Here is a 25,894-nt window from a genome sequence, read left to right as displayed (position 1 = left end):
TTGTGGATATCAAAAACGACTATTGACAATACAGCACTAAACAGCCCAGATCTCAGTAATATAAAAGAATTGTATTTGACTAGTGTTGGACTGACAGAGATGCCATACCTATCTAATCTTGCAAGTCTTAAATGTCTCTGTTTGAGTGGTAACCAAATTAAACACGTCAGTCTTCAAAGCTACTTTGATGCTGAGACAGGCGGCAGTACTATGCCAAACTTGAGGTGTCTAAGCTTGTCTAGAACTCCTATATCAAAGATCGATGCAAGAATTAAAGAGGTTTTCCCAAATTTACGAACTCTAATAGTTCAGGATTTGAAAATGATAGATGCAAGTCTTCCATTTAGCAATATGAAAGATCAACTGGATGAAGCAGATATCCAGCTTATTGAACCAGGTGAGAAGAAAGAGAATGAGCGAATGCCAAGAACTGATTAAATTGGTCTTTAATACGCTTTAAACTTTATCTTCTACACCAACATTCTTTGATTATTGCTCTATGTGGCTCTTGACACTGATATTGTGTGGCGAAAGATGGATGATACTATTTGTATATTTCATAAATAGACAAAATCTAGTTACAATACTTAGATGGCCTTTATCCTGGATTAGCCATCACACCAGAATTGCACAACAGCTTCATGCAACCCATGCCCATTTATGTTAGTTGCTCCCACTACACCACAGCTTTCCTTCACGCATTTTCTTCAATTGGCTAAGAATCCAAGCATGCTGCAGTGGAACTGTAGGCTGTACTCTTCGATAATAACTAGCATCAGCAATGTAGCTGACATTATTACCTCACATCCTCCTAAAGATACATGAACAACATGCACGAGTCTTACTCAAAAACGCCATGCTGCATCCTGGAAAGTGTCTGTTTGCCAGGTGGGAAATAAAGACCTAAATAACCCTTTTTCTACATCTAGCGCGTTGATTAAAGAGAACACAACTATCCCAAGTTTACAAACAAATTTACAATTTATTACAATAAATACGCAACAAATTCTGTGAAACATTTCCACAAAGACCATTGTGAAGCTTCTTCATCGAACTTGACACGATCTCCAAATATCTCTCTCAGTTCTTTCTTACCCAGAGTCCTTTTTCCATCTCCAACTTCGTAAATATTATTGCCTCTTAAATCCAGAAGCTGCAAAGAACCAGACAACATTCTTACAATGTATGATGGTAGTGTCTCGAGTTTGTTACCACTAAGATCCAGTTCTCGTAGATTCTTCAGCTCCGCTATCACATATGGTAGTCTCTCGAGTTTGTTACCACTGAGATGCAGGTGCCGTAGATTCTTCAGCTTTCCTATCTCAGATGGTAATGTCTCGAACTCGTTATCATTGAGATACAATGTATATAAACCCTCCAACTCTCCTATCTCAGGTGGTAGTCTCTCAAGTTTATTACCATTGAGATGCAATACCAGCAACCACTTCAGCTCACCTATCTCAGGTGGTAATGTCTTGAGCTTGTTGCCATTGAGATACAGGTACTGAAGTTTCTTCAACTCTCTTATAGTTTCTGGTAGTGCTTCGAGATTGTTACCATTGAGACCCAGTTCTCGCAGATTCTTCAGCCTTCCTATCTCAGGTGGCAGTCTCTCGAGTTTGTTATCATTGAGGTGCAATATCCCTAAATTCACCAACTCTCCTATCTCAGGTGGTAATGTCTTGAGCTTGTTACCATTGAGATACAGATACCATAGACGATCCTTCAGATTTTCTATAGTTTCTGGTAGTGCTTCGAGATTGTTACCATTTAGATACAGGCGCCACAGATCTTTCAGCCTTCCTATCTCAGGTGGTAGTCTCTCGAGTTTGTTATCATTGAGGTGCAATATCCCTAAATTCACCAACTCTCCTATCTCAGATGGTAATGTCCTGAGCTTGTTACCACTAAGATCCAGTTCTCGTAGATTCTTCAGCCTTCCTATCTCAGGTGATAGTCTCTCGAGTTTGTTATCATAGAGATCTAAGTATTTTAGATTCTTCAGCTCTCCTATCACAGGTGATAATGTCTCAAATTCGTTACCATTGAGATACAATCCATCTAAACTCTCCAACTCTCCTATCTCAGGTGGTAATGATCTTAGCTCTTTTCTGCTGAGATCCAGACAACATAGATACTTCAGCTCTTCTATCACATCATGAAGAGATGTAATGTTTTTGAGAAGTGGATATCCATAGTCAATATCCATACGGCACTTTTGAGAAGTACAAGCTTCATACCCAACTGAACCAGGGCTTTGAATGTCCCCCAAGCCTGGATTGACTCCACTGGAAGTGTCAATAAACCTAGCTCCCACAAATGCAATTAAACAGCAGATTGTTTTGTATGCCTTTTTTGTTCGTACAATATTCATTAGAGTATGAGTTAAAAAATTTTTAAATTAATTAAGTTGCTTGGATTTTGACAGGAAATCACAATGATATATCACCAGGCATAAAAATCATAAATTGGCATACGTAAGCTTTAGCTACAAGCAAGACAGTAATTGCTGTCAACATACAACCACCAGCTGTGCTGATAGATCCTTGTGAGTAAGCTCTAACACACAAGGCTGTGCTTAAAAACAGAATATTGACAGATGTCAAATCACTCCAGACTATGCCCAATGTGATTCGTTGAATACAAATACTGTAATGGCATCTAGTACACAATAAATGTCATAGGAGTTCGATGTATATTATTTGTATAATCCAGCTGAATGGAAGTGATTTGTCGGGATATCATACTGCTGATCGTTTAATATCCGATGCCAGTGCAAAATACAAGCATATTTTCCTGTGACAGCTGTGGCAAGATATTGTATGTGAGTATGCATATAGTTAAATCATAAAGCCTATAACAAAACATACAATTAATTGCATTTATTTAAGCACTAATCGAAAAATCGGACCAAGTAAATCACTGTGTGGATATGATCAGATTCCAGAAAACCTGCTCTTGGCCATGCGATAAACAGATACACACCACAAGCAGACTGCACCAACCAGGCCGACTGTCATCGAAAATAAGGTGGCAAACTTTTCAACAAGGATTGTGTGCAGATCAAATATTAGAAGTGCCCGTTCGTAGATGTACTTCTTGTCTTTGGTTTTATTGTGAACCTCCACTGTGTCTGTGGTCTCTATCAAATATTGAATGAAGTAAAATGCATAGATCAATACTATGAAAGTCAGGATCAAAGCCAATATGTAGTATTCTTTATATATATTGAAATAGTTCGGCAGCAGCTTCTTAACACACTCTGTTGGAGTGTCCATGACAGTGGGAAGTGAGAATAGACAGACTATCAAGAAAAATACTCCTCTGGCTTCCTGGCTGTCTGCGCACTTGTTCGCATATTTACGTTCAATCCCCCTGTATATAAATGTATTAAAACCATCTATGATTGATAGCGCCATCATTAGTATCCAAATAAGTGGAAGAAAGACTATCTCCAGTACTGGCATCGAAAGAGCACAGTAGGCCCTCAGCTTATTGAGATTCTTGGCATAGAAGTGGGCAGCAGTGAGCAGCTTGAAGATGAGCCCATTGTGGAATCCAAGTGAGATCAAAATAGCAGCCAACACTGCTATGAGTAAGGAAATTATTCTGAGGAAGATCAGAAAAACCAAAACTGGCACAATTGAAAAACATGTCGAAAGTGGGATAATGACATGCATGCCTATGGAAAGAGTCTTTCTTGATACAAAGTAGGCAGAGTTTACAATTAAATCTGCCAGTAGTCCTGACTTCTTGACTATTAGCTCTGCTATAACGCTCGACTGCATTTGAAAAATCTTACAGGGCTACAAAGTACATGGTTTTCACGAGGAAGGAGGCACCGAGCAAGAAGCGGTCTCCCCAATATGTTGGAGTACGAGTAACATGACAAGATGTTTGTTGAAGTATTGCATCCACTAAGTTCCTGCTTCTGAATTCTTACTTTGGCTATTGCTCCCGGATTCAAGTTATAGTTGGATTGCCAAGTCCATAATCCAGACAGACTTTGTTCAAGAGATGTTTAGGAATTTTGCGTCCACGGCTGCAGTATATCTGCATGCACTGCAACATTTATCATCATCTGCGGCCAGGTATTATTGGTCCTATAAATAAATCTAGTTCGGTATTAACAGTATTTATGCAACCTGTATTAAAAATATTTTACCTCCATGATGTTGCTCTGCATTACATTTAAGATGGCCCACAGGACGAGATTCAGGTCCACAATGCTAAATTAAAATAAATCGAATAAGCATTTCTGAACAAAGCCCTACTTAAATGTCAACTGCACGCATATAATACATTATTTCTACTTATTTCAGTCTTTAAACACTACTTTTAAACCGCTACCTTAAATTTTTATTTTGTTACTATTTAATCAATCCATTGAGTGCATGTCATTGTTAAATTTTGTAAACATTCCCCCAAATGGATATCTCAAGAGACCTCAGAAGGAAAATGATAATGAAACTCATTGAAGCACTGAAAGAGTCGCCATCCTTTTGCAACATTTCAGACAGCCATCTCAACGAGGCTGTGCTGAACAGCGAACACCATACTTTTCAGCACAGCAAAAGCAAGGACGAGTATATAGCATACATTAACGAAAAGATTAGGAAGATAAAACAGAGTACTGTGTCAAGGGCCGAGCCGTTGGATGAGGAAAGAGCAAGTGACAATATGACCGTTAGACAGAAAAATTACTACGAGGATGATCGGAGTAAAATAATCAATGGAAACATTCCTCCATATGTTAAAGTTTCACAGATGTATTCTCAGGAGCCTCTGCATCAACCAAACTCAAATTCCAGAAAACTAGACTCGTTCTCAGTTGGGTTTGATAGACAAAATCGAATGTACACTTCAGAAAAGACCCTACCTCAAAGCAATATGGCATATACCTCGCCCGACATTCCTTCTGAGCATTTTTCAAGGGACTCCAGCTATCCATTTGTCGATCAACATTATTATGCCTCGCAAGGCAATGCACAGGTGTACGGCTATTCACCAAATTTCTACGATCAGAGTGCTTGCGGTGGAAATTACACTCCTCAGCCACAACGGAATGTTTCACAGAACTCTAGTGCGGCCTATAGCGGCTATTACTGCTCTGCTTCTGTAAATACCAAAGAAACAGCAAGTGGATGTGTAATTGGAGGAACTGATCTCTATGCTCGTCCCTCATTTGGAGAAGAATCAGTCCCCCAGAGTGGAGTTAGAGCTGCTAAGCCAAAGGATGCAAAATATAGCCACGTCAGCTGTGATCAATCAAAACCTACAAGCCGGTTTCTCGACAAAAATACAACTGTCCACTTTTCAAATCGTGGAGACCCAAATGTGCTCTCACAAAGTACGTCCCAGAACAATGCATCTCAAATCCTTTATAATGCAGATCAAAGGCCTTTTCAAAACTCAGTCAATGTGAACAATTCGTTGAGCGGGGCCGAGCAGTTTGGCGGAAATCCCCCATTAAATGTAAGCATTTCACTTAACGGAAACCAAGGCTCTGTAAATACTGGTCATCAAAAAATGGCTTGTATGTTTGTTTCATCCGACGGTAAATTTAAGACTGATCTCTACTCTGATAAATTTAATGTTCCTAGGGCTGATTTGCATTTCGGTAAATTTAGTGGCCCTTTTGTAAAGAGGAGTAGCCCGGCTACATCTCTGTCTGATTTGGAAAATGATCCCAGATTGGTACGAAATCCGAGCTATAGAAGCGATTCGGGCCATGACGTATCTTCATATGTAGCCAACGTCACCAATTCGGGCAAGTCCGCCGATAAATTTAAAAAATATACACAGTCAAGAATTACAGACACCAACACAGGGACGATACGGGAACTTAACACTGCGTTCGAATACAGCTATGGTACGCAAAATTGCACATCCAATAGATCCTTTGTTGGTAATATAAATCCAGAACTACTAAATCAGAGTGGTAAGACAAATGTTGAAAATGAATTATATCAGATGAAAAGTTATCAAAGAATAAGCCAGCCAGACAATGGGGAACAGTCGAGGCTGTTTTCAACAGCATCTAAGCCCTTTGATGACAAAAAATCCGAAGAGCTCTTCAAATCGATCAGTGAGGAATTTATGAAAACCAGTACGAACCTTCCAGGTAGTCAAAAGTTTGTGCAAGCACCACAGGTAGAAGATCATGTTTTAGAAACACCAAAGCAAAGCCAGCAGTCTGTGAAATGCACAGTGGAGTCAAATGCTTGCCTGTTTTCTCCAATAGAAACCATTCAGGCATCAGATGCCGAAAGTAATTTATCATTAGAATCTTCAGATGAGTATGATGATCAAATACCCGAAAAGTTGCAGATGTTTCTCGATGAGAACCAATTAATCTTGAAGGAAATTGGAAGCGATGAAGAATGGAGGTCGCTCTTTGACCAAGCATATCAAGGATTGAAGATGATTGGCCATGCCTTGGACCTGCCTTTCAAGGCCAAACTTGAGATTCAAAACGAATTCATAGAGTTTCCCTTTTGCGACGAATCTGATTTGAAAGAGTTTTTGGAGTTTATGGAAGGAAAGAAATCCACATCTGACCATTTAAAAGCGAATAAGGACGACTATTTGGGATACATCGACAAGGCAATTGAGGCATTTTCAGAAAAGCAAAGGCAAAGTCCAAATGTTTGCTGGGACGATCTCGGGAATACCAAAGATAATTTTAGTGAATAAAAGGCTGTATAAATATTCATCTATGTCATAATGGTTGAACATAACTTGGATATGGCAGCCTGCACAATTGAATGTCTTACAATGCTGCTATCCGAACATTCTCTTGCGGCATCATATTAAACTGCTTGCTCAAGTACTGCCAGGGCTTTTACTTTCTTGTTGTACGAAAATTTTTACAAAAAATTTTAAAATGGAAATACCCAGCATGTCGCAACATACTGAAAGAGCAAAAGGAAATATTGAGGAAAAAGAATGGATTCCAAAGACGAATCTTGGAAAGCTCGTGAAGATGGGCAAAATCACAAATGTCGACGAGATTTTTAGAAGCTCAATACGCATTCAGGAGCCAGAGATCGTGGAGCATCTTCTTGGCAAGGCCAATCTAAAGGAGGATCTTGTCTCGGTACAGTCGGTTCAAAAACAGTCCAAAGCCGGTCAGAGGACATCAATGAAGGTTGTTGCAATTGTTGGGAACCAGAATGGTTATATTGGAATTGGCACGCATTCAGCCAGAGAGCTTTCAACATCAATCAAGGCAGCAGTTAACAAGGCCAAAATGAATATAATTCCAGTTAGAATGGGCCAGTGGGATGGTGTTGGTAACATCCGACATACTGTTGTGACTAAGTGCTCTGGAAAATGCGGCTCCGTCACTGTCAGGGTTGTTCCAGCACCAATTGGAACAGGAATTGAGTGTTCTGACATTCACAGGAGAATCTTCCAGCTTGCAGGCATTCAAGACATATTTGTTAAGAGCTATGGTCGAACAAAGACTACTGAAAACTTGGCCAAGGCTACTATCAAAGCCCTGGAGACGACCAGCAACTACTTCTTGCCCCAAGACTGGTTCAGCGAGGCAGAAGAGGTTAAAAAGATACTCAATCCTCTTGTTGAGAATGCCGACATTCTTGTTCAGATGGGAAAGGTGTCATTCAATTAAACAGCAATATTTGATTTGATAGTATGTTTAGTTTTAAATATTAACAATGTCTTCAAGGTAACTAAGACTTTAAGCGGGAATATGGCTATCCGCCATGACTAAATAATGTTGCATGTCTATCATAATCATTGCCCTTTGGCAAATCTGTATCCCATTTAATACCTTGTTCTGCTTTGGCTACCATTACCCATTCGCATTTTCTTGACCCTAGTACAGATGAGCGAGAGCAGCGATTCCGACATTATCTTCAGAAAAAGGCCAGCCAGCAGAAAAATTCACAGGCCGTCAGATGAATTCACTAGTTCTGAGATTGTTGACCATTCTGAAATAGTCGAGGGTGATTTCGAGCCTCTCTTCTTTGAGATCTTTGGAAATGGTGATGAATACAGCTACATCTACAAAAAGAAAAATGGCAATGAAGAACAGGAAAATACAAGAGACAGGTGTGAGATCAGCGTTTCGGAATGCTATGCTTATGTTCAGGGGTTCTTGAGGGGATTTAACTCCCTGTTCAAGGAACTCGACAGCAAAATAGTTGAGGAGCTTATAGAAGGGTATTCCCCGGAATATCTTTCCTTTCATCTAGGTAAAATGACAGTTAAGGAGTTATACTTTGTTAAAGACTTGATCGATGAATTTAAGGAGGAAACATCCAAAGTACAGATAAAGCATGTTGTTGCGAGCGAATCCAGAATACAGGGGCTCATTACGTGCTCTGAATTTGTAGTAAACATGGAAAGCTTTGAGTCCGTGTTCCATCCGCAGGGCAATATTGATGTTCCGTTTGATGTAGGCATATCTACTAAGGATGGTTTTGACAATGGATGGGACTACGATGAGATTCAAGGGTTGGAGATCGAGAAGCCAGCACCCACTCTTGATGATACTGACAAAGACATAGTTTCAAAACACTTCAAAAAAACAATATCTCAAATTGCATCGAATCCCATTTTTCTAAAAAGAGTTGTGTATTCTACAATAATCAGTGTTCTAGAGCCTAGCTTTTGTGAAAACTCTGTTCATTCTCTGGGCTTTCTCCAAAAACTGTATTGCAGCGGACAAAATGATATGAACGATCAACTTAGAAAAACTATTGTTCAGAAGGCATATGAGGCAGTAGCTGTGGATAAGTCTATCATTGAGCGTAGGCTGGTAGACCAGGGCATGATTGAGGGTCCTAACGGTCTGCAGGAACTCGTTGACCTAATTATTTCCCTAAGGGGTCGGCCAGGATCATATGCGGGCGTATATCTTGATAAAACATTGTTCTCCGTGGTTAGAATTGATGGCTCTGGTAACTTTGTTGCATCAAGCATATTCAAGGAGCATGAACTATCTGAATTGCATGCTTTTCTCTCAGACGTAGACAATGTTTGTTTGACTTCAACTAGTCCAAGTGTCAAATTTGCACTACAAAATGCTGGTATTAACTTTTTTTATGTTCCAAGAAAACTAAGCTTCTTTGATGACTATAAGGAACTATCAATTCCATACAACATTGCACTTGTCGTCCAAAATCCACTTCTATACTTTGCAAGACTCTTGTATAATCTTTCAAATGGCTACCCTGTTTGCAACTACCGCTTTGTTGATCCAGGTTTGCTAGAAAGAGGCATATCCATTGCCTGTGCTGTCTGTAAGCTTGACTGGATATCCACGCTTTCACACAAGTTTGGGTTTATATTATTTAAGCTACTTAAAATTGATATTTCCGATCCTTATTTCAATTTTGAAAGGCTTGATGCTCTCGAAAGCCTGAAGCATGTATTTGATAATGTAAAATGCAGCAATGCATGTACTTATTTCAATCTTCTTTCTTCAGAAAACCCATTAGACAAAACACTCATCCATCCTGTCAACTACTCTATGGCCATTATTCTATTTAAAAGCGCCTATCATTCGCTTTTAAGTGCCCAACACGATTCAATTATGAATCGGATGCACTTAGACTTGGAAAAAGATGAAAGCAAGATCATTGAATTGTTCGTCAATCAGCCCGAGCTCCTTGCCTCATACTCTACTATTGGCATGGATGGAGACAAGGATATGCAGACACTTGCTGATCTAAAACAGATAATGCTGAGGGAGGATGAGGTGTATTTTGCAGGAGCATCTGATGCCCAGGTTTTCGATGATGTTGTCCCACATTTAGAGCAGAATCAGACATACTCTGGCACAGTTACGAAAGTAGGAAATAGCTTTTATCTGTGCCAAGTATCGAATGCAACAGTCTATATCCGGAAGAGTTCAGAATTGGCGCTCAATCAAATAGTGAAAGTTGAGATTACCGGCAGTAATCCGCCAGCATTGAGCTATTCTGGCAATGTTGTTGAAGAAGAAGGTTTCAAAGTCGATAAGTTCAGGTCCCATTCCTTATTTAGGAACATGCCATATGATGCTCTTGAAAAACACATGAGAGAATCAAACAAAAGCCTTGCTATCCGCCCATCTTCAACACCAAGCTGCTGCTGTGTGGTTTGCAAAATTGAAGACGATCTATTCTTTACATATAAACTGAAAGAGACTATTAAATCTGAGGATGGATTCAAAATCTCGTATGAATTTAAGAATAGATATTACTCGTCGATAGATGCCTTTATTGACGACTACATTAAGAAAACGTACAATATGATCGGCAGCATCGTTTCATTCAAGTACTACTTTGCAGATCCCGCTCAAGCACAGAGACACATTGAAGAGCCAGGAGAATTTGTTAAATATTCAATTGTCCTTTCAAGAAAGGTTCCCGGATGTCTTGAGTTCTTGCTAAGTGGAAAGCATGTTTTTTCTAAAATTGATGGTGACAGGCTAATTTTAAAGGAGCACTCATTTGAAACACTTGACGACCTTATTAGATTTATTAAGACACACATCAAAAGTTTATAGCAATAAATATAGCTTATATCAACTAATTTTTATTTTAAGTTGTGACTGTCCAATAATATTTGTTGAAGTATAGCCATGTACGCACGCAACACTCAGCAATGTGAGTTAAACTTATCAATCCCCAGCATTCCAGCGGAACCAATTTAAGTTCTAAATGATTTGTACTTAATAGTACTCTTTCAAATTCTCCACATTCACATCTTCACCAGATTTTAAAAGTTCCTTATTACTATCCTTGTCTAGCGAAAGTCTCATGTCAAAGGCATTTTCCCTGGGATACATGTAATAATCGAATATGGTGCGGTATACAACATATCCCAGTCTTTTATAGAATGAAATTGCCAACTTGTTGGATTCTCGGACAAAAAGATCAATAAACCACGCCTCGTATGAATTCCCGGTGCATTCAAACAGCCTCATAAGCTTGGTCCCAATTCCAAGCTCCCTGGCAGAAGGTGCAACTGAAATGGCACTGAGATGGTAGCAGAGCTTCTCTTTTAGCTCCTTCCTTCCAAAGGCATAGCCAAGAATAGGATTTGTAAAAATCATGCTAGTGTGTTGAGAAAGGAAGGGAAAGAAACTTCTAACAGTGAAGAAATCGCATGGATGGTTGAGAAGATAGCCCATATAATAGCTAAAAGTGAAGTTTTCAGACTTGGCATCGAGATTTGCCAAATCCAGGCTTAATACGTCTTTTGGAAGCATAGGCTCGTAGATAATCATAGAAATCTGGGCTGTGGAACAAAATGAAGATGAAAAATCTTAATCTTATCATATAGTGCTTTAAGCATCATTAAACATAGTGCTGTAAATATAAATTTAATATTGAAAGTAAAGATGAGTCAATAGCATATGATCAAAAACTGCTAATATGGATAACCAAACACGTAATATTGTGCTAGTACACTTGAACAGACCACAGTTGGATTCAACTTCTAGAAGTATATAAACTCACTCTTCTTAATAAAGTTAATATCAACCCTATGCCCAACTAGGTCTCTAATATTGTTAAGCCCATACTTGATCATTGCTGGCCTCTCAAGTGATAATCCCCATGCAATCACCGATACATTCTCATCATAGCCCATTGGTCGAAGCATTTCGGGCCTGAAGACTCCCGAATTTCCTATTTCAATCCACCTCCTTAACCCTTCGTGATACCCAAACACCTCCATCGAAGGTTCTGTATATGGGTTAAAAGCAGGCTTAAACTTGATATTCCTTAGCCCCAGTTTCTCAAAGAATGCCTTAAGCATGCCCATTAGTTCTCTCAATCCAAGGCCATATCCGGCTATCAGCCCCTCTACCTGATGGAACTCTGCCAGATGTGTTGCATCAACACTTTCATTCCTAAACACCTTATCAATACTGAATAGCTTTATGGGTCTAAACTTGCTTACCATTGATTGGAGATAGCGAGAAGAAATAGCGGTAGTATGAGTTCTGAGAATGTTCTTCATAGCTTCCTTGGGATTCCATTCACACTGGTAGCCAATAGAGCCATATCCTCCACTAGAATGCATACTCCTGACTCTTTCAAAGTATGCATCATCAAACTTAGTCGTCAACTCTGGATTCCTGATAAAGAAAGTATCATGTGCATCCCTGGAAGGATGGTCTTGGGGTTGAAAAAGGGAGTCGAAGTTCCAAAAGCTAGACTCAACATATCTACTTGTATTCATTTCATTAAACCCCATTTCTAGGAATATTCTTTTGAACTCCTCTCTTATTTTCATAAGGGGATGGAATGATCCGCAAGATGGAATATTTCCAATCGAGTCAAAGTTATACTTTTTAAATACTTCTCCCCTATAGTTCACGACAATCTCGGATGTAAGCTCGGTCAGATAGTCATTGATCTCTCCAAATCTGGGACCTTTTTTGATAATATAAACATTAGACTTACTCTGGTCAACAAGCTTTCTCTTTTTCAGATCACTAAATTCCCTGTCAGTCAGTACAGTTAAGCTTTTGAGAAGTTTTGCAACATCGTCCTCAACATTTTTTTTACATTTGTAGATCCTATTGTTCTCCATTTTTATCCATCTATTTCGGAAAGCGTAGTTGGATCCTAATGGATATTTCTGGAGAATAGATGAGTCGGTGCCATCCTCTGATATCTCCCTGAATAGATTGAACTCTTGGGTACCGTTTTTTAGGACACCTTTGCCCTCGCTGGTCAAGACTCTGGCATGCTTCTCGGAAATCTCAAATACAACCTGTCCCTTGCTCTCAAGAGAAAGTAAAAGCCCGTGGAGATCATTTGCTGGAATCTCTAGGTCTTCTGAGGTTATAAATTCGTTTTCCTCCAGCATCCGGAGAATCCTTTTGGCGTTGCAGTCTTCCATTTGGAGGGATGTGGACTAAAAAGTTAAAAGTAGATGCGACCAACATGCAAGTGGATATTGGATAAAACACATCAGTATTGTATTTGGGCTTATTATTATATTTTTACAAAAAGGAACTTTGACTTTAATAATAATTAAGTATTGTATTTGGGCTTATTATTATATTTTTACAAAAAGGAACTTTGACTTTAATAATAATTAAGTCTTGTATTTACTTAACTTTGTCAATAATCAAGTTTTGCATTTGCCCATGGGTAACTCTGCAGCACCACCCAGAAAATCAACAGATAACACAGCTATAAATTTAAGAAGGAAGAAGAGAGTTAGAGATTCAAGGACAGCATCCAAGCTCCCTGCCGTTAATCCATCTATGAAGTGCAAGCTTAAACTTCTAAAATTGCAGAAGGTTAAGGCTTTTCTATCCTTAGAGGAGAACTTACTTGGTCTTGTAGAGGCCAATCCGCATGAAAAGGACGGGTCCAGGGTGATTTTAGAACAGCTACGTGGACATCCTCTTGCCATTGGAACACTCGAGGAGTTCATTGATGACGACCATGCAATTGTGTCGTCTGGTCTTGGACTAGAGTATTACAGCGCAATCATGAGCTTTGTGGACAAGGATCTTCTTGAACCTGGATGTACTGTGATTCTAAACAATAAAGACCACACAGTAGTTGGTGTGATGGAGTCAGACATCGATCCTCTTGTTTCGGTAATGAAGCTGGAAAAGGCACCTACTGAGACGTATGCAGACATAGGAGGATTGGAGGACCAAATACAGGAAATTAAGGAGAGTGTGGAGCTCCCCCTTACTAACCCGGAGCTATTCCAAGAGATGGGAATTAAGCCACCAAAAGGCGTGATTCTATACGGATTGCCAGGAACTGGAAAGACGCTTCTTGCCAAGGCTGTGGCAAATTCTACCTCTGCAACATTTCTCAGAATTGTTGGCTCAGAACTAATCCAGAAGTACCTGGGAGATGGTCCTAAGCTGGTTAGAGAGATGTTCAAGGTGGCCCAGACACATGCACCCTCGATCATATTTATTGACGAAATCGATGCTATAGGCCACAAGAGATACGATACGGACTCAAGCGGAGATAAGGAGATCCAAAGGACGATGCTTGAGCTGCTAAACCAGTTAGACGGGTTTGACACCCGAGATGACATCAAGGTTGTTATGGCCACCAACAAGATTGAATCACTTGACAGTGCCCTGATCAGGCCTGGTCGAATAGACAGGAAAATATACTTTGGAATGCCTGACGTAGCTACTAAGAAGAGGATATTCTCAATACACACAGGAAAGATGACGCTTGATAAAACTGTTAACATTGATGAACTAATATCGTCTAAAGAAGATCTGAGTGGTGCTGACATTAAAGCGATATGCACTGAGGCAGGTCTCAGTGCATTAAGAGAAAGAAGGAAGCATGTCTCTATGGCAGACTTCTTGAAGGCGCGAGAGAAGGTGTTATACAGTAAGCAGGATGCCATCCCTACAGGATTCTATTCATAAATGAATTTTATTGTTTGGCGTTGCATCTTCCATCTTTGTATATATTCGTGAAGTGCTTTGACTCTTAATATTTTAATGTGTTTATCATTGAAACTTGCTTTTCTTTGTTATTATTTTGAAACATCACATAAATACTTTTTGAAACCGAACTAGTCATGATCACATCGTCCTTCATACGGATTTTTCATATTTTTTTAATGCTCAATACAGTTGATTCTTCATTTCTAGACCTGAGCAAGCGTAAACAGTTTGAGCTTGGAGTGCCAATTGATATTCTTAGATCTGATATCTGCCAATTTGTCAACTGGGCGCAGAGTCGAAAGAACTCACTTTCTGATAGCAGCAGAGAGGCTTTAGGCAAGCTAAAAGTACTCTACTTAAGTGAAATAGAAAAATGCATAAATAAGGGCAGTGCTACAAACAATATAAAAAGCGTAGTGTGCAGTCAGCCATTGAGCAACCCTGGCGTTGGACTTTCAAATTCCTGCATAGGAACATCAGCCTTTGATATTGCCGAGATAACGGACTCATTTCAGCAAAAGACTAGATCTAATGGCACAAATAAGATACTCATCTTGACTTCAAGTGAAGCAGAAGCATTAACACCAAACCCCAATGAGAAAGTACTATCTTCATCACTATCTCCACTACAGCAACCGCGCTTACTAGCTCCATGCCATATCAACAATGCTATGTGCAACAATATGGTTGGCAATAATGCCACAAGCACTAATGTTGTTGGCTTGGCTCCCTATAACCATAAAAAAGCTGTTCCTGTGAGTGTTGTGTACCAAACACTCACCAAGACTCTTCTAAAAGTAAAGCATCCAGCCACCCTTACCCAAACCCTCACTCGATCTATCATCATTCCGATACAGAAACCGCCTGTAGTCCAAACGATCTTAAAGCCAATATTCAGATATTTTATCAGGAGTATTCCTATTACAAAAAACATACCATATGCAGAGCCTGTTTTTATTACTAAAAATATTACTGTTCCTAGCATTTCCACCGTATTTCTGCCAGTATCTCCTGATGGTACTACGATTGCGTCAAATATCAGAAGAAAAGTACTACAAAGAATACCACTTTATAATACAAATAGCATCGCCTATTCACAGGCATGTGGCATTGATATTCAATGCAATATACCTAAAGCGGTTTCCGTAACAAAACCGTTCTTTTATACGCCTAGTAGTACAGTATCAAACATTACAACTCATATTACAACGATGACACAGATAATACTACAGCCGGACGAGTCCAAAAAACGCCCTGTAGCTAAAGATTTGTATGCGATTATCAATGACAGTGCCAGAAATAGTAGCATAAGGAGCGAAATGGAGAAAATGATGAGTAACTTAAGTGAAATGCAACGATCCACTTCAGCCTCAAACCCAGTGCCAAGTTATATAAATACATCGACCAATTCTATTAAAAATACATCAGTCGTTACGAAGAGAGTTACCATCTACAGAAACAATAACACGAAAGACAAGACAGTCACTATTAGTTTTAATCAAGCACTCTCCTCGATTGTTAGCACTAGCTCCTCCACACTTCATACGGTATATTCGACTGTAATATCTAAACAGAATAGCAATTGCCAACTATGTGAGGACGAAGATAGTGAAAACAAACAAGCGCCAAGCACCCATTCGTCGCCAGTAAATAACCTGCCACTGGCAATAGATGATCCTCTATTAACTAAAGATAATGCTGGTGAGTTAAATAGAATAGAAAGACCAAATACAGTGACCATTACAAACAAAATAATTGTAACTGTAACAAAAAATATGGGCAATGCTGAAGTAGATCGGATACCTCAAAAAGCATTCAGGATAGCTAGTAACGAGCCGGCCAGTACAGTATCTATACAAAAAAAGACCAATGAGCCGATGAGCAGGCCAACATTAATAGAAAGTTCTACAGTTAAAAGCACATCTTTAACAACAGTGGACAAGGATCCAGCAGACAGCAGCACAGCAAATAATATTTCGTTAATAAAAACATTAAATGAGTTGGAAATGAGTCTTAAAGAAAGCAACGAACTAAACAAACAGTTGGCAGAAAAGGTTATCGAAGCACTCAGAATTGATAGGGAGATGCACTCTATTGTTGCATCCAAGCAGGCCGCTTCTTTTACTAGTCTAACAACCATTTTATCATCAAAACATAATAGCTCTTCAACATTGACTTCACCAGGTTCAAAACAAAGCAACTTGAAGAAAAATAACGCCAACCCGCTGGCCGAAATACTGAATTTATTGTCGGGAAATGATAAGCAATCATACCTTGTTGAGCCATCTTCTGCAGACGCTAGTCCTCTGAACAGTGCTACAACCGCAGCAAATTCGATCAGATATCCTCAAACAGTGGCTAGAAGTATAATGAAAGAATATCCGGATTACAAGAATGAGCTTTTGAATGAACTAATGGCCTTTATCACTAAGGATACCAGATCAGAAGATGATATTATTAGAATTTTGAATTTAATAAGATTAGTTAAGCAATACAATAAAATGGAAATAAGCATGAACCAATCTGGCAATACGCCAGAACTTGCTGCCAATGTGATAAAGGAACCTAATAAGCGCGAAAAGGATTTCCATCAAACGGATAACTCATCAATTCCTGCTGTTAAACTAGTCGGGGAGACCAACGTAAATGAAAAAATCCCTGATCAAGCCACTTTACAAGAACAACCGGATAATTCATCGGTATTAGCTGTTAATGCAGCAGGAAAGAAGAGCAAAAGTGAAATTGGGCTTGGCCAAGCCGATAATTCGACAGTTCCGGCGATTAAAACCGTAACGATTCTTGTGAACAATGAAGAATCGGTGGAAACAAAAAACAATCAAAGTATATCCCAAAATATTTCTAAAGCTTCCGATATTATCAATAGTATATCCAAAAATACAGTCAACAGTTCTAATGACAATGTTAGTAGTACTGGCATTCATAAAGATAGCCAAAACATGAATGATGTTGTTACATCCAAGTATAATTCCAGTGCTTCTATTAATAGTATTAGTACAAAGACTCTAACAATCAGCCATACACTTATTGTTACAACAACAATTCAAAAAAGAGAACAAGCAAAAACATCTACTATCATACAGCCTGTGGTAAGCATAAAGCCCGAAATCCACAGGGAAACAAAGACGCTTGTAAGAACGGTTACTGTCTTTAGAAATAGCCAGGTATCGGCAAAAAACAGCAGTAAAGCCAAAGTGAATGGGAGTCTATCTCCAGGTCAGCAAAGCATAAAGACAATTGATGGTAGGTCGTATGTTTTACCACAGGTAGAAGCTGGAAATGTTGCAGGCGGCACGAAGACCATGCATCCAAATACTACAAATGACAAGACAATTACGCATCAAGATCTAGCTGAGAATATAGACATTCACAACCACTCTAAGAAAGACAGTTTAGAGCCTGAAATAAAAAATGCTCGTGTTGCTGAAAACAACCAGAAGTACAAAATCATAGAAATTAGGGAGACTGAGGGTCCAAACAACAGCTTTACCAGTAGTATATTCGCAAATAAAGAGTTCAAGGATGAAAATACAAACACACCTGGCAAGATGTCAAGAAAGAAAATAAAATCTGCAGAATTGACCCTTGAGAACCTTGTCGACGATAATCCAAAAATAATTAGTATTGACTTGCCTGTTGAGCAGATTTCTGAGGTTCTGAAACAGATTCCGGGATAAGCGATCTAAATTAATTAATACCACAGTTTAGCATGCAGTTCAAGCAAGACTTCAATTGATAATCTGTTTAGAGGAGTTTTGTAAATCTTATGCTAGTTATATTTCAGCCCATAATACTTAAAGTTATCTGTATTATGCTCTAATTTGTTTTCTTGCTTTGATTTTCAAAATTTTTAACTCTTGTCCCAAATGGATAAAGTAAAAGTCACCATAAACAACGAAGTAGTTGAGGTTCAAAAGAACTCTGCAATAAACGACCTTTTAAGGACATTAAGTAAGAAGGATGTTATTACTGCAGAGATCGATGGCAGGTTGGTGGATCTATCTTCAAAACTGGAGAGAGACTGTGCAATCAGATTGTTCACTTTTGAGGACGCGGAAGGCAAGGAGGTGTTCTGGCATTCTTCATCTCATATACTGGGAAATGCACTGGTCAACCTGTACGGTGTAAGTTAGTCAATGGGCCGGCTACCGATGAAGGATTCTACTATGACGTAGACTCGTCCACACCCATTTCAAGCGAGCAGTTCCAGAGAATTGAAGAGGAAATGTCCAAAATTGCCAAGGCAAACTACAAATTTGAAAAGGTAATAAAGTCAAAGGAAGAGCTACTTGAAATGTACAAAGACAACCCCTGCAAGATTTATTTTATTGAAAAGAACGTAGATAGAGAGACCAGTGTTTATGAAAATGATAAGTTCTACGATATGTGTTTAGGACCACATATTAACAGCACTGGACAGGCAAAAGCGTTCAAACTACTCAAAACAAGTAGTGTATACTTCTTGAATGATAGCTCGAATGCATCTTTGCAGAGAATATATGGAATATCCTTTCCCTCGAAGGATCTTCTCAAGGCATACTTGGACAAAGTTGAAAAGGCAAAGGAAATGGACCACAGGAAGGTAGGTAAGGAAATGGATTTGTTCTTCTTCCACAAATATTCAGCAGGGTCGTGCTTTTGGCTGCCAGACGGAGCTCACATCTATAACAAACTTATTGAGTTTTTGAGGGGCGAGTACAGAAAGAGAGGATTTTCCGAGGTTATCACACCTAATATATTCTCAGTTGATTTGTGGAAGGAATCGGGCCATTATCAGAACTACAAGGACCATATGTATATGATCGAGAAGGAAGACTTTGGCTTGAAGCCGATGAACTGTCCTGGACATTGTCTTATGTTCAGATCTACGGAACGCTCATTTAAGGATTTGCCTATTAGATTCGCGGATTTTGGTGTAATTCATCGAAATGAAATAAGCGGTGCGTTGAGTGGTCTTACTCGTGTACGCACGATTCCAGCAGGATGATGCCCATATCTTCTGTATGAGAGAGCAAGTCCAGGCGGAGATTACAAGATGCTTAGAGTTCCTTAATTACGTATATAGTATTTTCAAGTTTAAGTTCGAACTGCTTCTCTCCACTCGCCCTGAGAAATTCCTGGGTGAAATTTCGGAGTGGAACGAGGCGGAAAAGGCGCTTAAAAATGCTATCAATGATGTAGGACTTCCATTTAAACTCAATCCAGGAGATGGTGCATTCTATGGGCCAAAAATCGACATTACTCTCTATGATGCACTAGGTAGGAAGTGCCAGTGTGCAACAATACAGCTGGACTTTCAGTTGCCTCAAAGATTTGGTTTGAAGTATGCAGCCTCTGACGGCACTTTCAAAACTCCTGTCATTGTGCACAGGGCAATTCTTGGAAGTATTGAGAGAATGATAGCTATTATTATTGAGAGCTTTGGAAAGAAACTCCCATTCTGGCTCACACCCAGACAGATAGCAATTATACCTCTATTTGTTGATGAGTATGCTAGTGAGATTAAGGAAATACTGAGCGATTTTCAGGTAAAGATATTCGATGACAAAGGGCTGACTCTGAATAAGAAGATTAGAAATGCAACAGTTGATGGTTTCAGGCTGGTTTGCATTGTTGGCCAAAAGGAGAAGGATGGCCGAGAAATCAATATTAGGTTGGAATCTGGAAGCAACTGTAATATGAAACTTGAAGAATTTATTTCATTTGTCGAGAGAGTGGCTGAGTCAAAGGGAGACCTGTCTGAATGTCTACTTGACTTAAAGGCTCTCAGTTTGAAATAAACCCCAACTTTGACATTGTTTTTAATATTTAACAGAATACTCCAGGATGGTATATTTCTAGCTTATTTCGAAGAGCATTGCTAATAATTTACATGTCTTTGTATGTATCTTAAGCAAATAAATCCCTATTGAGCTTCATGCGAACTCTCTATTTTCAACAGATGTATTTTTGCCAGTTTAAAATTCTTGTTCTAAATAGGTTTTTCTGGTCTTTAAAATTTTTATCCCAAAGATGGCTGTTCAAGAAACGTTCAAAAGCTTAACGGAGGTCTCCGTTGGGCATTTTAACTCTGGATTCACTCCACAGATACCAACCAATACTTCAGATGTCACCATTATGCAGGCACCCGCAAATATTCAGGGCAGTCTTCAGTCTCTTATGTCTACCAGTGTATGCTTTACTATCATTTCTGCGTTTTCAATTTTTCTGAACATTAGTTTGATTATCGATTTGATTGCGAAACTCGTCCATTGGAAAAGAAACAGACGAGATCCAATATCATCATCTAAGGCTGTAAAAATATTTTTTAATATCTGCCTATATTTAATTCTTTGTATCATGTATAATATCATAATGTACGTAATCGAATGTGATATAAAGAACCACTACATACTCTTTAGATGGATTTATGGCATAAACATTGTCGTGCAATCCACTGTGATAATTGTGAGCTGCGCAATGTGTGCGCTTTCCATTCAAATATTTAGAAATATTTGGCATTTATTGGTAATTATATCAGTTACAAGTGCTTACCTAGTTTGTTTCGTTTTAGAAATACTGATTGAGTCCAGACTCTTTCTTAATCTAACCAACTCAATAGGCTATTCTATAATGTTTAGCTTATTCGACTTGTTTTTTAGATTCTTATTTACATTCATATCGGTGTCCTTACTTTTAGAGCAAGATAATACTTCTACTCAAGTACGATATAATGGTGAAAGGGTGTTCATTAATTATCCAGAGCCTAACCCCCACGAACTATTAGCTATGTTTGGTCCTCCTCCGCCACAATATAGTAGTACAGTTAAACGTGTGCGAAGCAGTCAAACTACTAGAACATCAGAGGCTGGAAGCATTTCAGAAGATGAAGACTATTATCCGCCTGGATATACCGATAGCTAGTTGATTAAAATCAGCTTATTTTTAACATACTATACAACTGTAATATTAAGTCATAGCAACTAGGATTCAATCATTTAAAAAATTTTAGATTAAAATATTTAATTAGCTGGTTGAAATGTATCCACTCAACTTGAAAACCTTATCATTGATCTCTTTTTTCTTAGGGAATTTAAAGCTACCTTCTACAAACACACTCTCGCTTTCTTTGCCACCAGAAGGCAGATTTTTAAGAATATCGAAAATGGAACCCACAGATGTACTAGTATCCACATTTGCTGATTTGGTAGATGCTGGTGTTTTAATTTGTGGCACACGGCTGGAAGAATGCTTTGCGAAGGCATCCTCTTTGACCACTGATGAATGAGATGCAGATTTAGACTTTTGACTGACACTTTTAACAGCCGACGAGGACTTCGCTGAGGCACTCTTGGCTGGTGCAGATGATTTTTTGGCAACGCTACTTGTTATTGTCTTTGTGGTCGATGCTTTATGCAGGGTAGCTGGCTTTGAGACAGATGAATGAGGTGTTGGCATTTGTATTTTGATATATGGAGAGGCTTGTGTAGACGATGCACTTTGAGATGATGTGCTGTGGACTGATGCCACCTTAGGAGCTGACACAGACTTCTCTTTCTTGTCTGCTGCCGTCTGAGTCTGATCCCTAGTACTGGATGACACCTTTGCTCCTGCAACTGACTCAATAATAGTAACTGTTTTGACATTTACCAAAACACTTTGTTTCTGCTTATTTAAAACGACCTCTGTCCAGTAGGGCACGCCCATTTTAGATGACGACACAAGTTTAGACACATTTGGATTCTGTTCTGCAGTTTGATCTTGCTGCAAATCATTCGCATTATTATCTTTTGTCAAGTCGGGCTCAGTGTTCTGCTCTGCACTTTCCGAGAGATTGCTGCCCACTTCATTTTGCTCGTTCTCAATTAAGTTTGAACGGTTGCTGTTTATTGACTCGTCATTTTCTTCTTCAGGAAGCAAGCTGGCCGAGAACGGATCCTCTCGTGATGCATAGTTGTCTTCAGATTTCTCTGCATTAGCATTGGCCAGATCACTCTCATTTACATCCTCTGGAACAAATATTTCTGCCCTGGCTATCGATGCTAGAATCGTATAAACACATATTCTCTTACTTCTCATTGGTTTTGATATGTTTATTCTTTATAACAATGTTCTGAAACGGTTTCAAGAGGTTTCGTTTATGAAACATTCCTTATTAAAACCTTGCAATAATGCAAAGATATATATTGAGGGTATTTTGATCAACATGCATATTAAAAATATATGCTATGGCTAGTTCGAAAGCCAGTCAAAAGCATCGACCGCTTTACATATTAAAACACTATCAGTCTCATTTAAAAAGATAAACATTTATGTTCAAAATAATATTTATTCCATATTAATTTAATTAAATCACTCAATAATCTCGCATTTGATTTCCATACAGGGATTATCGCAGCCACCTTCGCCTTCGCAAGGGCAATCCGGCACGCACTCTACTCCCTTGTAAGGAATCGTAACAGTTTTACTTATTGTCACCACGTCGTCATCTCTCGTTGTTCTACGTCTAGCTTTTGTTGGCTTTATTGTTTTTTGTACAGGTACGTCTTGTATTGGCTCATCTATTAAGTCTTCAGAAGCTTGATCAATTTCAGGCTGCTCTGCTCTAGCATTAGTGATAGTCACAGGATCCGGTCTTTCCGTCTTTGTTATTGTCTTTGGCGGTGCATACTTCACAACAGTATCGGGCTTCTTAGTAACAGTAACTGTTTCAGGCTTAAGTATTTGTGTGAATGTTTTGCTAACAGTCTCTGGAACAATAAACCGAGATACAGTTTTTACAACCGTGACAGGTGGCAGCCTCTTTTCATCGATTATCGTGACAGTCTGTGTCTTATATTCTATTTCTTTTGGCTGTGCCTTGGAAACACAGGGATCTTCAGTCTTTTCAGTATTGTCGCAGGCCAGATCATACTTTAACTTGATTGCTTTGAAGACAATAGGTGGTTGTGTGGCAGTTGGTTGGGGAGATGGAACTGTTGGTGATACAGAGGATGCTTGAGGAGCAGATTGTTGTCCACCTTGATCTGACGGAGTTGCTGAGACTGAAGAGCTAGGAATACCAGCCGATGAATCTGAGGCACCGCCAGCACCAGCAGAAGATGTTGAAGCACCGCCAGCACCAGCCGATGAATCTGAGGCACCACCAGCACCAGCAGAAGATGTTGAAGCACCACCAGCACCAGCCGATGAATCTGAGGCACCGCCAGCACCAGCAGAAGATGTTGAGGCACCGCCAGCACCAGCCGATGAATCTGAGGCACCACCAGCACTAGCAGAAGATGTTGAGGCACTGCCAGCACCAACAGAAGATGTGTCAACACTTGGAGAAATTGAAGTAGTACCAGTTGAGTCTGTAGTAGAAGCACCAGATGGAGACGCTGCTGAGACGTCAGATTGCGCCATGCCAATCGAGCTGGCACTTGCTAAATTTGTCATGAGGTTGTTTTGCTTCTGACACTGCACCGAATTGACTTGCTTGTCCTGATAAATTCCAGTTTCGCCTATCTGTCCAATCTGGGGAATCTCGTCTTTTTTACATCCGCAGTCTTTTCCAATAAACACCCCTGTCTTATCAACTAGTTTTCCGTTGCTTACAGACATTTGTATCTTACCTGTATAGTCTCTCCATACATCCCCGTCTTTATACACCAGCACATCATTTACTTTTTCACAATTCTGGCACGAACCCATAACACTGCTAATTGTTGCCTGGTCTAAACTATTAATTTTATCAATATAATCAAGGGTTTCGGGTGCAATAGAGGCACTAGGCGCCATTGAGGAAAATGGAGCAGAGCTACTGAATGAAGAAGCAGACATGGAAGAATACACACTCGGAAATGCTTCACTTGAAGACAACATAGAGCTTATAGCTGAACTTTTGGCAATGTCAGAAGAAGCATCCGATGTGGAGCTCTTAATCGAACTTTTACTGATGCCAGGAGGTACCTTGGATGCAGCACTAGTGCTAAGCCGAGAAGATTTGGCAACACTTTCTGGAGGTTTACTTGATTTGGCAGCTTTCGGTGTACTAGAGGACTTTGGTTTGGCTGATTCTGAAGCAGCCTTAGCACTTGCCTTAGCCTTTTTCGAAGCAGCCTCAACACTCGCTTTTGCCTTTTTCGAAGCAGCCTCAACACTATCTTTGGCCTTTCTTGAAGCGGCCTCTGCACTCTTCTTCGCTTGGGCGGACGATTTTGCCGCTGCTGGCTTAGATGTTGTATGTGGCTTTTTTTGTGCAGCCTCAGCAGTCTTCTTTTCATTCTTTGCTGGCGCCGTTTTAGGATATTTCTGTGCTTCTTCCTTTGAAGCACCTTTATTGGCTTCTGGACTTGCCTGCTTCTTTGGTGCCGGTTGCTGTTTCTCTGCCTGACCCGACTGGTTTGCAGGCTGTTCAGTCAGGAGACTGTCATTTGCATTATTCAAAGACACAAAGGAATTGAAATCGAAGCCAAGGGCCTGTGCCTTCTCATAAATCTGCTCCAGCAATGCCTTACTCGAGTTGATATCTTTAAGTGAGATAACGAATGTCTTCTTGCCATTTTCATTATTGTCTTCAATGCATAGTACCGAGCGAATTAGCAAGTGTAAAAATACCAGTGAGGATCTTAAAAATGCCATTGAATGCTGAATTGTTTACGTTTTTTAAATAATCAATCCAGGATGAAACGTGTGCGAAGAAAATGTTTCAAAAGGCAAAAGCTGATTTTATCAAACTTCTGCAGAGGAACAATTGAACATATATAATGAAAAGCTAAAATAAACATTATGATTAGAAGATCTAATGGCACTCATGCTCTAATACTTTGTTTGCAGTTTAAGTTGTAAAGGGGTATATCGAAATATCATAAGTCTGCAGTTAACGGCATGCAAAACACTCTTTCGCAAAAATTTGCCTATATTCAATCTCCAAGCTTTATTTTGTTCTAAAATTAATCGTAAATTTTTATATTACATCTCCTATTTAAAAGTTTTGGAAAAAATACCCAATGGAGAAGTCGACTGACAGTTCAATTCTGCTAGTGGGCAAGAAATACATGTCTGAGATCAAGAGCGCACTGTTAAACATGTACACGCTTGGAATAACATATATACTATGCCGAATTTCTATTAAATTCGAAATTTTCTTCAAGACATCCCCCTGCTCGCTCGAGGAAGCAAATTGTGTGGTGCTAAAAGACCAATACAACAATATGAAGATTGTAAAGATCATTGAAAAGAACATCAAGCCAACGCTTCTGTTGAAAAGATATGCAAGACATAGGAAAATACGAATATTGGATGTGCCATATGGAAGGTTTATTTACGACTATCAACTGAGTAAATTCGTTTTGCCGCGCTTCAACTATGCAAGAAAATCATTCGAGGATATATATCAGGAAAGGCTAATGAAGTCAAAGGAAGAGGAAAGTACAGATGTTTACGAAAAGCAGGCTTTGTTTGGCAAAAACGATACTTGTTTGGTAATTTCCTCGGCAGTGTCGA

At 39.3% G+C, this 25,894-nt stretch overlaps 16 protein-coding genes across 16 annotated transcripts; 10 read left to right on the top strand and 6 right to left on the bottom strand.

Moving 5' to 3' along the window:
• Window positions 1-438, top strand: VICG_01444 (uncharacterized protein; the record flags this gene model as incomplete). Its single annotated transcript, XM_007604828.1, has 1 exon — window positions 1-438. One exon carries the CDS (start codon window positions 1-3, stop codon window positions 436-438), a length of 438 nt encoding a protein of 145 aa, XP_007604890.1.
• Window positions 439-985: 547 nt separating this feature from the next.
• On the bottom strand, window positions 986-2,374 carry VICG_01443 (uncharacterized protein; the record flags this gene model as incomplete). The annotated part of the gene is made up of 1 exon (XM_007604827.1): window positions 986-2,374. One exon carries the CDS (start codon window positions 2,372-2,374, stop codon window positions 986-988), a length of 1,389 nt encoding a protein of 462 aa, XP_007604889.1.
• Window positions 2,375-2,936: 562 nt separating this feature from the next.
• Window positions 2,937-3,788, bottom strand: VICG_01442 (uncharacterized protein; the record flags this gene model as incomplete). The annotated part of the gene is made up of 1 exon (XM_007604826.1): window positions 2,937-3,788. The coding sequence occupies one exon, from the start codon at window positions 3,786-3,788 to the stop codon at window positions 2,937-2,939; it is 852 nt and encodes a 283-aa protein (XP_007604888.1).
• A 640-nt stretch (window positions 3,789-4,428) lies between these two features.
• VICG_01441 (uncharacterized protein) lies at window positions 4,429-6,696 on the top strand (the record flags this gene model as incomplete). Its single annotated transcript, XM_007604825.1, has 1 exon — window positions 4,429-6,696. The coding sequence occupies one exon, from the start codon at window positions 4,429-4,431 to the stop codon at window positions 6,694-6,696; it is 2,268 nt and encodes a 755-aa protein (XP_007604887.1).
• A 205-nt stretch (window positions 6,697-6,901) lies between these two features.
• VICG_01440 (ribosomal protein S5) lies at window positions 6,902-7,636 on the top strand (the record flags this gene model as incomplete). The annotated part of the gene is made up of 1 exon (XM_007604824.1): window positions 6,902-7,636. The coding sequence occupies one exon, from the start codon at window positions 6,902-6,904 to the stop codon at window positions 7,634-7,636; it is 735 nt and encodes a 244-aa protein (XP_007604886.1).
• Window positions 7,637-7,852: 216 nt separating this feature from the next.
• VICG_01439 (uncharacterized protein) lies at window positions 7,853-10,522 on the top strand (the record flags this gene model as incomplete). Its single annotated transcript, XM_007604823.1, has 1 exon — window positions 7,853-10,522. The coding sequence occupies one exon, from the start codon at window positions 7,853-7,855 to the stop codon at window positions 10,520-10,522; it is 2,670 nt and encodes an 889-aa protein (XP_007604885.1).
• A 165-nt stretch (window positions 10,523-10,687) lies between these two features.
• Window positions 10,688-11,245, bottom strand: VICG_01438 (uncharacterized protein; the record flags this gene model as incomplete). Its single annotated transcript, XM_007604822.1, has 1 exon — window positions 10,688-11,245. The coding sequence occupies one exon, from the start codon at window positions 11,243-11,245 to the stop codon at window positions 10,688-10,690; it is 558 nt and encodes a 185-aa protein (XP_007604884.1).
• Window positions 11,246-11,457: 212 nt separating this feature from the next.
• On the bottom strand, window positions 11,458-12,870 carry VICG_01437 (phenylalanine-tRNA ligase, alpha subunit; the record flags this gene model as incomplete). Its single annotated transcript, XM_007604821.1, has 1 exon — window positions 11,458-12,870. One exon carries the CDS (start codon window positions 12,868-12,870, stop codon window positions 11,458-11,460), a length of 1,413 nt encoding a protein of 470 aa, XP_007604883.1.
• A 250-nt stretch (window positions 12,871-13,120) lies between these two features.
• VICG_01436 (26S proteasome subunit P45 family protein) lies at window positions 13,121-14,389 on the top strand (the record flags this gene model as incomplete). Its single annotated transcript, XM_007604820.1, has 1 exon — window positions 13,121-14,389. One exon carries the CDS (start codon window positions 13,121-13,123, stop codon window positions 14,387-14,389), a length of 1,269 nt encoding a protein of 422 aa, XP_007604882.1.
• Window positions 14,390-14,544: 155 nt separating this feature from the next.
• On the top strand, window positions 14,545-18,105 carry VICG_01435 (uncharacterized protein; the record flags this gene model as incomplete). Its single annotated transcript, XM_007604819.1, has 1 exon — window positions 14,545-18,105. One exon carries the CDS (start codon window positions 14,545-14,547, stop codon window positions 18,103-18,105), a length of 3,561 nt encoding a protein of 1,186 aa, XP_007604881.1.
• A 548-nt stretch (window positions 18,106-18,653) lies between these two features.
• VICG_01434 (uncharacterized protein) lies at window positions 18,654-19,415 on the top strand (the record flags this gene model as incomplete). The annotated part of the gene is made up of 1 exon (XM_007604818.1): window positions 18,654-19,415. The coding sequence occupies one exon, from the start codon at window positions 18,654-18,656 to the stop codon at window positions 19,413-19,415; it is 762 nt and encodes a 253-aa protein (XP_007604880.1).
• A 16-nt stretch (window positions 19,416-19,431) lies between these two features.
• VICG_01433 (uncharacterized protein) lies at window positions 19,432-20,208 on the top strand (the record flags this gene model as incomplete). Its single annotated transcript, XM_007604817.1, has 1 exon — window positions 19,432-20,208. One exon carries the CDS (start codon window positions 19,432-19,434, stop codon window positions 20,206-20,208), a length of 777 nt encoding a protein of 258 aa, XP_007604879.1.
• A 232-nt stretch (window positions 20,209-20,440) lies between these two features.
• Window positions 20,441-21,331, top strand: VICG_01432 (uncharacterized protein; the record flags this gene model as incomplete). Its single annotated transcript, XM_007604816.1, has 1 exon — window positions 20,441-21,331. One exon carries the CDS (start codon window positions 20,441-20,443, stop codon window positions 21,329-21,331), a length of 891 nt encoding a protein of 296 aa, XP_007604878.1.
• A 102-nt stretch (window positions 21,332-21,433) lies between these two features.
• On the bottom strand, window positions 21,434-22,486 carry VICG_01431 (uncharacterized protein; the record flags this gene model as incomplete). Its single annotated transcript, XM_007604815.1, has 1 exon — window positions 21,434-22,486. The coding sequence occupies one exon, from the start codon at window positions 22,484-22,486 to the stop codon at window positions 21,434-21,436; it is 1,053 nt and encodes a 350-aa protein (XP_007604877.1).
• Window positions 22,487-22,759: 273 nt separating this feature from the next.
• On the bottom strand, window positions 22,760-25,030 carry VICG_01430 (uncharacterized protein; the record flags this gene model as incomplete). The annotated part of the gene is made up of 1 exon (XM_007604814.1): window positions 22,760-25,030. The coding sequence occupies one exon, from the start codon at window positions 25,028-25,030 to the stop codon at window positions 22,760-22,762; it is 2,271 nt and encodes a 756-aa protein (XP_007604876.1).
• Window positions 25,031-25,398: 368 nt separating this feature from the next.
• Window positions 25,399-25,893, top strand: VICG_01429 (uncharacterized protein; the record flags this gene model as incomplete). The annotated part of the gene is made up of 1 exon (XM_007604813.1): window positions 25,399-25,893. A coding segment is annotated over one exon (495 nt), but the record flags the coding sequence as incomplete, so codon positions are not given.
• Between the last annotated feature and the right edge of the window lies 1 nt (window position 25,894).

The sequence above is a fragment of the Vittaforma corneae genome, assembly GCF_000231115.1.
Source record: "Vittaforma corneae ATCC 50505 unplaced genomic scaffold supercont1.13, whole genome shotgun sequence".
NCBI lineage: Eukaryota > Fungi > Microsporidia > Nosematidae > Vittaforma > Vittaforma corneae.
The sequence above is the reverse complement of the archived record's forward strand: the minus strand, read 5'-3'. Positions and strand labels throughout refer to the sequence as shown.